Source organism: Chelonia mydas, chromosome 26 (genome assembly GCF_015237465.2).
Source record: "Chelonia mydas isolate rCheMyd1 chromosome 26, rCheMyd1.pri.v2, whole genome shotgun sequence".
Lineage (NCBI taxonomy): Eukaryota > Metazoa > Chordata > Testudines > Cheloniidae > Chelonia > Chelonia mydas.
The window spans coordinates 12,969,152-12,981,938 of record NC_057859.1 but is presented as its reverse complement, the minus strand read 5'-3'; the positions used below and the strand labels follow the sequence as shown (position 1 = coordinate 12,981,938).

The window sequence follows — 12,787 nt, the reverse complement described above, 5'->3', positions numbered from 1 at the left end:
AGGTAGGGGGTATTCAGCACCCACCAGCCACACTGGCTCCGGCCTGGGGCTCTCCCCGGATCAGCTGTTCGGTGGGTGGGAGCTGCTGAGTGGAGCCGGGGGACGGAGAGGAGGGGGCGAGCGGGGCCTCGGGGGAAAGCGTGGAGGGGGGGGTGGCGGGAAAAGACAGAGCAAAGGTGGGGCCTTGTGGGATGGGGCGGAGCCTCAAGCGGAGTGGGGGTGGAGCACCCACCGGGAAATATACAAGTCAGCACCTGTGATTCCATTGACTTCCAAGACACCATTTCTGAGTTACACCAGGCTAAGCAAGACCAGACTCAGGCCCTCTGCGGCCGGGCTTTTGGAGGAACCAGGCCCTTCTGCCCTCTGGCTAACTCGGAACCTACGGGTGTGTGGCCCAAGCCCACTGCCCTGGTTAGCAAAAGGCGCCTACAAGCTGACTTACCTGGAAGAACTTCTCCACGTGCTCTACAGGGGCATCGTCCCTGAGGACCGGGTACGTGTAGCGGCCCATCATGTCATAAATGGATTTCATGATCGCCAGCATCTCCTGGCAGAGAACGAGGGAGACGTACTCAGCATGGGGAGGCAGCCCAAACCAAGCCCACCACCGTGCTCCGGTCTCGGCCAGGTTCAGGTCGGCATCAGGGCCAATCGAAAATCATGAGGGCGAAACAATGGGTTTCCCGGCAGGCCCTGTGAGCTGCATCCCAGCGGAGGGGTTAACTCCATTGAGTGAGGGAGTGGGAGAAACCATCGCACAGCGGGAGCCCGGGGATTTTAGGCGTATCCCAGCCACAATACCAGACGTCCCCCATTGCCCACCTCCAGGCAAATGGCAGCAATACGGTCTAGTGGACGGAGCACTGGACTCAGGAGACCTGGGTTTAATTCCCAGCTCTGCCACTGGCCTGCTGGGTGACCTTGGGCAAATCACATCCCCGCTCTGTGCCTCAGTTTCCCCATCTGTAAAATGGGAAGAACGTTACTGATCTCCTTTGTAAGGGGCTTTGAGATCGACTGAGGAAAAGTGCTAGTTAACAGTCATCTATTCTCTTGTGCTGTGACCTTGCCGAGCTAAGCAGGGTAGGTCTGGGTTTTAGAAGAGAGACCTCCATGGAGCACCATGGGGCTGCAGGAAACAATTCTGAGGATTGAGGAGGGGGTACGTGCATTCAGGGTCCCACAGCAGTGTTAGGGATACAGCAGGTGGGGTCCACCATGCGGGAAGGGTGCTGTGGAGGTCTGTGCTGTTGGCAGTGCACCAAGACACAGAACCCATGTCCTGACCACTTGTGGTCATTAGTTATCCTAGGGCACTACTTCCTAAAGCTGGAGTATTCAACTGAGGATGGCTCCTTCACTGAACTAACCCCCGAGGTCTCCTGGCAGGCCGCGCTGCGTCCTGCTGAAGCCTCTGGAGATGCAGCCAGTTGAGGCTTTGCCATCTAAGACTCGTACAAACCCGAAGAGGGGGGAGCTGTGTCTAGATGAGGGACTGTCTCCTGCTTTGTTGCGCTGTGTGGTGTCATAGGGATTACTGCCTCAAGCCTGTCCTCACATATGGCAGTTGAATGCACGACCAGGGGGCAGAATTTTGGAAGTGATCTTTCAGTGTCGCAAACGTGGCCCCTAATATGGTACCACAGATCATAGCCAGGGACCAAATACTTCCATAAACTGGCTCAGTGCATGACGTGAACCTCGCTTTGGTAAACAAACCACAAGGGAGTGGAGCATCGACACAGACCGTGCTAGGGCAGGCAGTAGGCTCCAGATGCCTCGACCAGCAGCACCAAAGCAAACCAGTGCTCCTCGCTAATGTGGGGAAGCTAGGCCAGTAGGGTGTGGAGGAGGTGGCTTCCAGAGGCTCACAGCAGGAATAGCCAGCACGGGAACCTACAGAATTCTGCTGACTCGGCAAACTTGTTGCACAGGACCAAGTCGTGGACCCAGTGACGTCAACGTGAGTTTAGTCATTGATTTCAGTGGGGCAAGGATGTGACCCACAGGACGTGAGAAGCATTGCAGGTTTAATGAGTAAACCAGGTCCATGTCAGGTAGCCATACGGTGCACCACCAAAGAAAGCCACATTTGCTTATTGTTCTCTCCCAGACATATGGTCACGGCCTGGCCTGGTGATTTCAGCTGTTATTCTAGCCCTATGGGCTTCACAAGGGCTCACGCGCTGATCTAGGGGAAGGGGGGCAAACTTGGGGTTTTATGGGCACTTGGAAAGAGGCTGTCGCCTTGTCAAAGCCATGGAGGTGGATCTGAGGTCTCACGCTTGGCAAAACTCAACCAGCCACTACCGCCAGCTGGTCTCCTTCAAAACCTCACGCATACCCGCAGCCACATTCCCCTCAGCCCAGCTGCAGGTACCTCCTTGGTGATGTAGCCGTCCTTGTTAATATCATAGAGGTTAAAAGCCCAGTTTAACTTTTCGTGCACGGTCCCACGGAGCAAGATGGAGAGGCCGACGACAAAATCCTGGAACAGAGACCGAAGCAGAGACTTAGCAGGACAGGCAAACAACCCAGCACATGGACAACTGCAAACATATAGCAAGCAACCCCCACCACCACCCTCCAACCAACGCCCCAAGGAAAACAACAGTTTTGCAGCTGGTGCCTGGGACTTGCTCTTTAAAAGGGGGTGGCTCATGACCTTTCAAAAGGTGAAGCGGAAATGTTATCGACCATGAAACTCTCCTGGTATTTTTCCTATCGATCCTGTTTCTGTTCTCTGCCGGGTCTATTTTTAGTCACCTCGCTACCCACCTGAGGCTGAGTGCCCCTCGCTGACAATAATAATACAAAAAAACCCTCTTTGGTTCCTTACTGCTCAATGCACCTGGCACAGAGCACAAATAACCAAATGAAAATCGTTAACTGCCCCCTCCCAAGTTGGAAATGAAATAAAAGGCATTTTGGTGGCTGGCTGGCTGAGAGATTTGTGTTACATCCATTTACTAAATAAAAGAATGATTTTATATAGACACACACACACTCACATGAGTGTGATCTTATATTTATATATCGTCTTTATTTAAAACAATCCCACAGTTCTTTGGAAATGTTACTAACTGTTTGGACAATATATATACCTTGCGTGTATGTATGTATGAACCAAATAAGAAAAAACAGCCCATGGCTTTTTGATCTTATGATCTGCTAATTTTGAACGGTTAACAAAACGGGGCCTAATCTGGTTATGGAGTCTTTCTGCCCCACAATAAAAATCCCGTCTGACGTATTACCCCAAAGCATGTTTAGTGCACTCTGCTCAGATAGATAGCTGAGCTGGCAGGCTATATCTCACGCTAAGCAGGCATGCCCCGAAAGCAGTACAGTAGAACCTCAGAGTTACAAACACCAGAGTTACGAGCTGACCCGTCAGCCGCCCACCTCATTGGGAACCAGAAGTACGCAACCGGGCAGTAGCAGAGACCAAAGAACCCAGGAAATACAGTACAGTTCTGTGTTAAATGTAAACTAGGAAAATAATAAAGTGAGAGCAGCATTTTTCTTCTGCACAGTGACATTTCACAGCTGCGTTCAGTCAATGTTCGGCTGTAAACTTTTGAAAGAATGTTTTGTTTAGCGTTACGAACATTTCTGAGCTCCGAACAGCCTCCATTCTCCAGGTGTTCGTAGCTCTGAGGTTCTACTGTACTTGGATGGGAGATCGAGGGTGGCAGGACAGGTGCTGGTGACTCAGGAGGGGCTTATGTTCCTGAACCAATGCCTCCACAGTGCTACGGGACACAGCACTTCCAGTGGTGGGGCCCTCTCTGGACAAGATGTAACGCTGAGGCCCTGATTGCTTGTTAAAGGTGCGTTGTCACTTTTCGTATATGTGTGAGTCACTCCACTCAGCACTGAAATGCAGCCACCTCTGGGGTTGAACGCAGCTGCTGTTTCACAGTGTGCAGCAGCCACCACACAACGCTTTAGGACAGGGAGCCAAGAATGAGTGGGCCGGATTTTTCTCTCACTTGGGCCATTTTTAACCCCCATTCCCTCCGATTTGAACCATCACTTGGAGCTGGCAGTCCCCGATTACAAACTCTCCAAGGCAGGGATCTGTGTTAGTGCAGCACCTAACACCCGGATCAGACCCTGAGGACACTACTGCAATACAAATAATAACCAACCACAACGGGGAACCTTTTCCAAACTCCCAAGGGGAGTTAAGCGCCTAAATGCCTTTGAGGATGTGGGCTGATTCATTAGGTTCCTAAATACCGTTTAAAAAACACCTGGCCCTTTGAAAGGGGGAGCTGGGATCTTACCTCAAAGCAGATGGCTCCGTTCCGGTCCACATCAAAGGCGTTGAACAGGAAGTGGGCGTACATGCTGGCATCTGGGAGAGGAGAAACAAGAAAGACCCAGTGAAAGCGTTGGCACTTTCCTCCCCATCCCCGCCATTATCGATGGGACTTATCTGAGCACCTCACACTCTTTAAACACATTTACCCTCACGCCCCTGTGAGGCCGGTTCTCCCCATTGCACAGAGGGGAAACCGAGGCACAGACAGGCCCAAGGTCACACAAGAAGTCTGTGGCAGAGCAAGGAATTGCACCCAAGTCTCTCACGGGCCCTAACCATTGGACTGTCCTGCATCTTCGCTGCTGCCCGTATGGAAACCCCAGCGGATAAGAGTAATCTCACAGCACAGTGAGGGTGACCGGGGAGCTCGTGTCCTCCGATCCCAGCGTGGACGTAGGCAGGTTTCTAGGATAATTATTTAGCTAGCAACGGGAAATGACATGTAAAGCTACAGCTATTCGGGGTGGGGACCAGCTCTGCATTATCCAAGGGTACCGCGCCTAGCATGACGGGCTTCTAGATACTGCAAAACACCAGTGCCTTTATCACCCCCTGGCTGCTTTATCCCCTGTTCAGGCCAGGTGTGGGGCTAGGCGCAGTGCTCAGCTGGCTCCTGCTGTGGATATTTGCCGACAAAGGAGCCTGGGGCCCAGCCTCAGCGGAAGGACTTGGGAACTTTGCAGACAAGAGTCTTCTCCTCACAGTGGGACATCAGCAACGTTGGGACAGGCCTGGGATAAAGGCTCTGGGCTCCTGGTCCCTCGCTAGATATTACCCTTTCCCTGCTCTGGGAAGGTCACTGGGTTGGGGGGGGGGGCACTGGTGCCAAACTCACCTCCCTGAGGGAAGAACTGAGCATAGATCAGCTTGAAGGTGTCTTCGTCTACCAGGCCACTGGGGCATTCCTACGGAGGGAAGTCATCACCAGGAGGTTAGCCCCCAATTGGTCTGACCATCACCCTCCCCACAGATCAGGCACCGAGATGTAGCCGGACCGGCCGGACCCAGGACTCTCCTCTCGCCCCATGGCTCTGCCATGCAACAAGCATCTGCCCTGCAATGCACCCAGGACATCCGTCCTCCTAGGGCATAAGAACATAAGAAAGGCCCTACTGGGTCAGACCAAAGGTCCGTCTAGCCCAGTATCCTGTCTTCCAACAGTGGCCAGTGTCAGGTGCCCCAGAGGGAATGAACAGAACAGGTAACATCAAGTGATCCATCCCCGTCACCCATTCCCAGCTTCTGGCAAACAGAGGCTAGGGACACCATCCCTGCCCATCCTGGCTAATAGCCATTGATGGACCTATCCTCCATCAACTTATCTAGTTCTTTTTTGAACCCTGTTATGGTCTTGGCCTTCACAACATCCTCTGGCAGGGAGTTCCACAGGTTGACTGTGCGTTGTGTGAAGAAATACTTCCTTATATTTTTCTCTGCTCTTACGCTCCCTCCTTGAACCCTGACCCCATGCACCTTGGTATTCCTGGCCCCCTCTCATGCCAGTGCACCGCCTCTCCCCGGCGATACGCCCACCCCGTCCCCGTGGTGACAGATGTCTCGGCGCATTGCTTAACGCACGGCTGGAAGGCGCTCAGGAACAACGGTGATGAGCGAGGTAGAAAAACCTACCGAGAAGGAACAGAACCCCCGGCCAAGCACACTCATGCTCGGTGGCTCAGGTCTGTAATACATCCTCCTCCCGCCCCGCCATCCACTCCGCTCTCAGCCTGCGTCCCCCAGCCTACGCCGCAGGCAGAGCTGTGACGGCAACATGGGCAGACACTCCCGCGGTAGCTTTGATCGAGCGGCATAATGATAGCAGGGAAGCCACAGCAGGACAGGGGGTGGCTGCCCAAGGACACAGCCAGGGAGCGGGCAGGGTGAGCCCGCGTAGCTGCCTATGCTTTTGCTGCTCGCTCTAAGCTAGCGGGAGGATATCTACCTGGGCTGTAATCACGCCCCAAAGCAGGGTCAACGTACCCCGAGTGTTCGCACTTCGCACTAGGAATCCCCTTCACCCAACGCCCCGCTCCTCAGTTCAGTGAGCGGGGGATGAACAAGGCGCAGGCCAAAACCACTCCATCTCCTATCAGATCCGTTAACATCTCGCCCTCCAAGCTTCAGCAGGACTTAAATGGTGCCTTGGCCTTGTGCGTGCACTCGGCACCAGGATGAATTTCACCCACGGCCCCCTGAGCCCTCAAGACTGCATCTCAGCCAGCTCCCACCTCTCCAGGGTTCGGTTTCCAGTCTCATACGGGCAGCAGATGGAGCCCAACAGAGGCCACAAGGCACAGCTGTTCTCGGGGATCATTGGGCTGGGGGAAGGACCCAACAGACACTCACGTTCTTGAAGCCCCTGTACAGCGACTGCAGCTCCTTCTTGGTGAATTTGGTCAGCTCTTGCAGCTGGTCTAGCCCTTCTGGCTGGTGCCGGACAGATGAAAGTTCAAGGTTGCTGTCGCTGGTGTCTGGAATGACACAAGACAAACTCTGTGAGCGAGCAGGAAGGGAGACACAAACTCCCAAAGTCCAACCCCAGCACAGCGGGGAATAAGGAATATTGTTGTGCTGGAGAGGGTTATTGGTTGCCAGCAATCAGGTGTTTGATCTGAGTATTATTTATTAATTATTATTATGATGATGATGATTAGATCTATGGGCAATCACACACCTCGCTGAAGCTGCATGCTATCCATCTTTCATTCAGGCTAAATGAGGGAGCAATTAAATACCCATTTGTTTAGCTGGGACATTGATTTGGTTGCAGATCTGTGTGTGTATGCATGTAAGGGACCAGAGGAAGCCAGCAGAAAGCAAGAGATGCACTGGCAGCGAGGCCCTGGGAGGAAGTCAAGCGAGAGAGAGCTTCTTCTGGGCAGAGTGCTGGCTGGAACGGCAGGCTTGGAAACCGTGAGCAAGGAACCTGCCTGCTGTTGTTTGCTTCTACTGCGTTCTGGGAAACAGGACTTTGTGCACATTCTTTAAAATAAACAGGCTTGCACCAAAGAAATGCCTGACACCCGTCACCAATTTCTCCTCCTAATGGAAACAGCCTGGCAAAGCCCCAGATACTGACTCACCACTCAGGCCAAAGGACAACAACACACAGACCCACTGTGCACGGGAGTCATAGACCCTCCAGTCCAGGGGAGCAGGGGGCTCCAGAGAAGCACCCCGCAGGTGAGGGGTACGCATCCAGGTTGGTCTGCATAGGGCTGCTAACCGGTCTTAATAGCCCAGGAAGAATTCAACACCATGACAAAGCCTCCTGCAGTCCCTTCCTTCAGGGCACCATTTATTAATTCAAATAGAAAAATTACAAAGCAAAACAAAGCTATTCTTCTGATCAACACAGGCTGCAGGGGCCTCTCGGCACTTCTCTCTGCTCCAGGGCCAGTCACAGGTGCCACCCTCCCTCCTGCAGCTTCTTCTCTCACCTGAGCCCTTTACAGCTGGGACTGATAATTGAACTGATATTCGACACTGGTGAGGCCTCATCTGGAGTACTGTGTCCAGTTTTGGGCCCCACACTACAAGAAGGATGTGGATAAATTGGAGAGAGTCCAGCGAAGGGCAACAAAAATGATTAGGGGTCTAGAGCACATGACTTATGAGGAGAGGCTGAGGGAGCTGGGATTGTTTAGTCTGCAGAAGAGAAGAATGAGGGGGGATTTGATAGCTGCTTTCAACTACCTGAAAGGGGGTTCCAAAGAGGATGGCTCTAGACTGTTCTCAATGGTAGCAGATGACAGAACGAGGAGTAATGGTCTCAAGTTGCAATGGGGGAGGTTTAGATTGGATATTAGGAAAAACTTTTTCACTAAGAGGGTGGTGAAACACTGGAATGCGTTACCTAGGGAGCTGGTAGAATCTCCTTCCTTAGAGGTTTTTAAGGTCAGGCTTGACAAAGCCCTGGCTGGGATGATTTAGTTGGGGTTTGGTCCTGCTTCGAGCAGGGGGTTGGACTAGATGACCTTCTGGGGTCCCTTCCAACCCTGATATTCTATGGTTCTATGATTCTATGATTCTATGAACAGGATTGGTTGGTCCCAGGCCCCTGGTCCGTAAAGGAGCAGACCATCCTCGAAAAATCCATGCCCCTGAGCACTGTAGTGACACTGACCTAACTCCTGGTGCAGATGGAAGAATGCTTCATAAACCTAGCTACCATTGCTCGGGAAGGTGGTCTTTCTGCAGTGATGGAAAAACCGTTCTGTCGCTGCAGGATGTGTCTATACTAGGGGGGTGACGCCGGCTTATCTACACACTGTAGTACTGGAAACAAGCCTGGAGGGAGACAGGGAAGCAGGCACAGCCTGAGAGCACCGTAATGTGGCCCTGAGATAAAGCTAAGAGAAAAAGCTTTTTGGGCACAGAGTGTTGGCTGGAAAGGCAGGCTTGGGACTGCGAACAACTCGCAGGGCCCCGAAATCAGACAAGGCACTTGGGTAACATTATGTTCAAGGCACAGCTGCGACCGATCCTAAATGCTCTGCCGGGCTCATATTCCCCGATGCCTTTCACCTCCCGGTAAAACTTAACAGGATGAAAGATTAGTTCAGTCCTTCGCACAGAACTGCCCTGGCCCCAGCTCCGTATCCCAGGGACAAGAACCATGAAATTTCTAGCACGCACAGGACCTGCCAGACTGAATCAGAACCAAGGATCGGGCCCAGTACCCAGTCTTTGACAGAGGCCAGCACCAGCTGCTCCAGAGGAAGGTGCAAGAACCGCAGCAGAAGACAGTGATGGGACAACTTGCCCCAAAGGAAAGTCACTTCCAGACCCCCCAGTAGGTTGTTATGGGTTGGATTAAACCTCATTGAAACTGGAGGGAGCATAACTGCCATGCTTCACTTACGATAGTTGCAAGACACCATTAAGGCCCAGATGTAGGTACTTAGCAGGGTGATCATGCCTACCATTTTGGCTGGGACAGTCCCTTTTTTAAGCCCTGTCCCTGCCATCCTCACTTTTTTGGCAAAACTGGGCATTTGTCCCCTTTGCTTTTGCCCATTGATCATCAGCTGGCAAGAGCAAATGGGACCAATGCCCAGTTTTGCCCAAAAAGTGGGGTGCGAACCCTAGCAGGGCACAGAAGAACTTGCAGGGGGGCGACGCCAGCCCCGTGGCCAGCGGGGAGCCCTGGGGTAGCTTCAGGTCGTGTCCCATTTTCCCTTTTGGAAAATATGGTCACCCTAGTACTTAGGCAGCTAACTCTGATTTCCTTCGAGGATCTGGGCCTGAGCTTCTTTGTGGAACCAGGTGGCTGAAACAATAGCAGCCTGCACCCAAAACATAGGCACATAGGAGGGTGCTCAGGACCTTGAACTACTTGGGTGAAGGGGCCTTGCTGGGTATTGTTTTGAGCAGAGGGGTGTGTGTTTGTGAGACAGAGGGACAAGGAGAAAACAGACCACAATAATGGAGCAGAGAGCTAAGGACAAAGCCTGGAGAAGCACTGGGAACGTGGCTCTAGAGAGGGAGCTTTTGGGCAGAGTGCTGGCTGAAAGAAGCTTGGAACTGTGCGCAAGGAAACTATCTCCAGTTTCATTCCTGCTGTGCTCAGGGGAACAGAACTTTGTACATTCTTTGTAAATAATCAGGACTGAAAGGAGTTGACTGTGACATTGTGCTCCATAATGTTTTATGGAAATATGCTTATAATTGTGAATATAATGTAACTAGGATATGCTTTATGCAAAAGGTCTCTTGTAACGTATAATTACAATGCTTATAATCTACTGAGTGTGTTCATGCTATTTGTATGCATGTATCATTCTTGTATCTGAAGCTAGAAATATGAAGTATAACTCTGAGGTCCTATTGTAATTATGCAAAGTGTGGGCCATTAATGGTGGCTTAGAATCTTGATGGCTCCCATTGACTAGGACAATTGGTTGTAAATGGTTTATTTACCTGCATGCCTTCCTGTGTGTGTGTGGGCCAGCCCATGGGTAATGAAGAATGAGGTCTTACAGTGACATGTGACCATGTCACATGATACTGGAATCCATCTTAAATATGGTACTTTTCCACTTAGAAGGAGGGGTGGAGAGCCAGAGAGACAAAAGATTCCTGCCTTGTGCCAAAGCTATAAAAGGGGGTGGAGCAGGACAAGGGGGGTTCCAGTCATGAGAACACCCCTGCACTTCACCTAAGATGTCTGCTGGAACTAACAAGGACTGTACCAGAGAAAAGGATTGGGCCCAGACTAGGAAGGAGTCTAGTCTGTGAAATAAGCTTATTGGAACATCTCTGAGGGTGAGATTTTACCTGTAATCAGTTTCTTAAGGTATTAGGTTTAGACTTGTGTGTTTTGTTTTATTTTGCCTGGTAACTTACTTTGTTCTGTCTGTTATTACTTGAAACCACTTAAATCCTATTTTTTATACTTAATAAAATCACTTTTGTTTATTAATTAACTCAGAGTAAGGGATTAATACCTGGGGGAGCAAACAGCTGTGCGTATCTCTCTATCAGTGTTAGAGAGGGCGGACAATTTATGAGTTTAACCTGTATAAACTTTATACTGAGTAAAACAGATTTATTTGGGGTTTGGATCCCATTGGGAACTGGGTGTCTGGGTGCTGGAGATAGGTGACCTACTAAGCAGTTTTTGGTTAAAGTCCGCAGCTTTGGGGGCGTGGATCAGACCTGGGTCTGGGTTGCAGCAGGCTAGCGTGTCTGGCTTAACAAGGCAGGGTTCTGGAGTCTGAAGCTGGCAGGGAAAAAGGGCTCAGAGGTAAATTCAGCATATCAGGTGACAGTCCCAAAGGGGTTTCTGTGACCAAACCCGTCACATTTACATCCTTTCCAAAACTCTTGTTTGGAGGCCTGTCCTGCCCGTAAAAGAGCACTGGGCTTGGTGACTTATGGAAGAGTTACAGCATGTTTGGAAAACAGAAAGCACAGAGAATCTCCTGGAAATCTGGAAAAATGAAATTTCACCATTTCTGGAAAAGAATGGGGTGGGGGGAGCTTGCAGCAAAAAACCCCAAACCACAGAATAATTTGCTAAATTGCCACATGCTTGCTCAACATAAAAGAACCCTCAGAACTCCTTAAAGTCCTTTGCAGAAGCAACCTGGTTCAAAGACATTGAGGAGGCTATAGGGCTAGCATACAGACATCGTTAAGTCTGCCGCTGACCTAGCTGGGTTGAAGGACTTTTAGAAGTCTGCCAGGGCAGTTTGCTGACCTCTTAGTCTGGAGCTGAACTGGCTGGGCTGGATGGCATTAAGAAGGCTGGAGAAACTTTGACGCAGTTCTGTCCAGCAGACCATTGTATGCTAATGAACATAGCTATCATCTAGAATATAATATAATTTACTTACTTGGTGGAGAATAAGTACTCCCACCCAGCACCGGTGGCTTTTCCCCTATAGCTTTATTTTAAAAAAATAAGGAAATTCCAGACAAATAATCTTGTTCAGATGAAGTTATGATTAAAAATTGCTATCATTTTTTGAATGGAAAAACAAGACTTTTCTCAAACATTTGAAACCTGAGAAATTCTAAGTTAACATTAACCTTCAATAAACAAGATGCATGAGCGTCTGGAAATGCACAGTTATGGTTTCATAAGTGTAACTGACATTGTATCAACCCCCATTCTATCCAGCAACTCCACCAGCTCCTCACAACCCCCTTCCGTCATTTCTAACCACCAACCCCCAGCTTCGTTACTCTAAATACAGATCTGCACCATGCCTGGAGCTCAGCACAGAGGTGCTCCTGACCCAACCACAAACCCTGCTCTTCTTCAGCCACCAACATGTTGAAAATGAGAAACAATGATGCCTTCTTTCTCATTTTTCATATACATTCCAGAACAATGTGATCTATCTATCCATTCATCCATCCATCCCCATACACACCCCTCTATCCATTCATTCTGAGACACATCTATCCATCCATCTCTCCACCCACCCCCATACACACCCTTCTTTCTCTCTCCATCCACCCTCATACACACCCACCTATCCATTCATCCATCCCCATACACACCTATCTATCCATTCATCCTCAGACACATCTATCCTTCCATCTCGCCACCCATCCCCATACGCACCTCTCTATCCATCCATCTCGCCATCCATCCCCATACACACGCCTCTATCTCTCACCATCCATCCATCCATCCATCCATCCATCCACCCATCCATCCATCTTATCCTGCCACTCATCACGTAGTATCTGAGCCCCTTCCATGTAAAATCAGTGGTAATAGTGCAGTCCCTAGCAGACTACACGGAGTCTCTGGCATTTCTCCCTTTTTTTTTTTTTTGGGGGGGGGGGATGGTCTGTGTTTGGGGTAGGGAGTTTGGTTTTGATTTTTTACACTGTTTGTTTTCTGGTGCTGAGGTTGATTTGTTCTCACGTTGAGTGGGTGGGTCTATCTCAGTCCACCCTCCCGGTGGGATAGTGGCTGTAACACCTTGTACTAGT

General features: G+C 50.5%; 1 protein-coding gene across 4 annotated transcripts in view; it reads right to left on the bottom strand.

Moving 5' to 3' along the window:
- KCNIP3 (potassium voltage-gated channel interacting protein 3) overlaps positions 1 to 12,787 on the bottom strand; it is an 81,557-nt gene that overhangs the window by 4,208 nt on the left and 64,562 nt on the right. For all 4 annotated transcript variants that reach the window (XM_037886486.2, XM_037886487.2, XM_037886488.2 and 1 more), the window contains 5 exons: positions 6,680 to 6,804; positions 5,169 to 5,238; positions 4,296 to 4,366; positions 2,384 to 2,491; positions 446 to 550 (listed from right to left, as the gene is read on the bottom strand). In XM_037886486.2, coding sequence (XP_037742414.1) covers positions 446 to 550; positions 2,384 to 2,491; positions 4,296 to 4,366; positions 5,169 to 5,238; positions 6,680 to 6,804 — 479 coding nt within the window. The remainder of the gene's footprint in view (positions 1 to 445; positions 551 to 2,383; positions 2,492 to 4,295; positions 4,367 to 5,168; positions 5,239 to 6,679; positions 6,805 to 12,787) is intronic.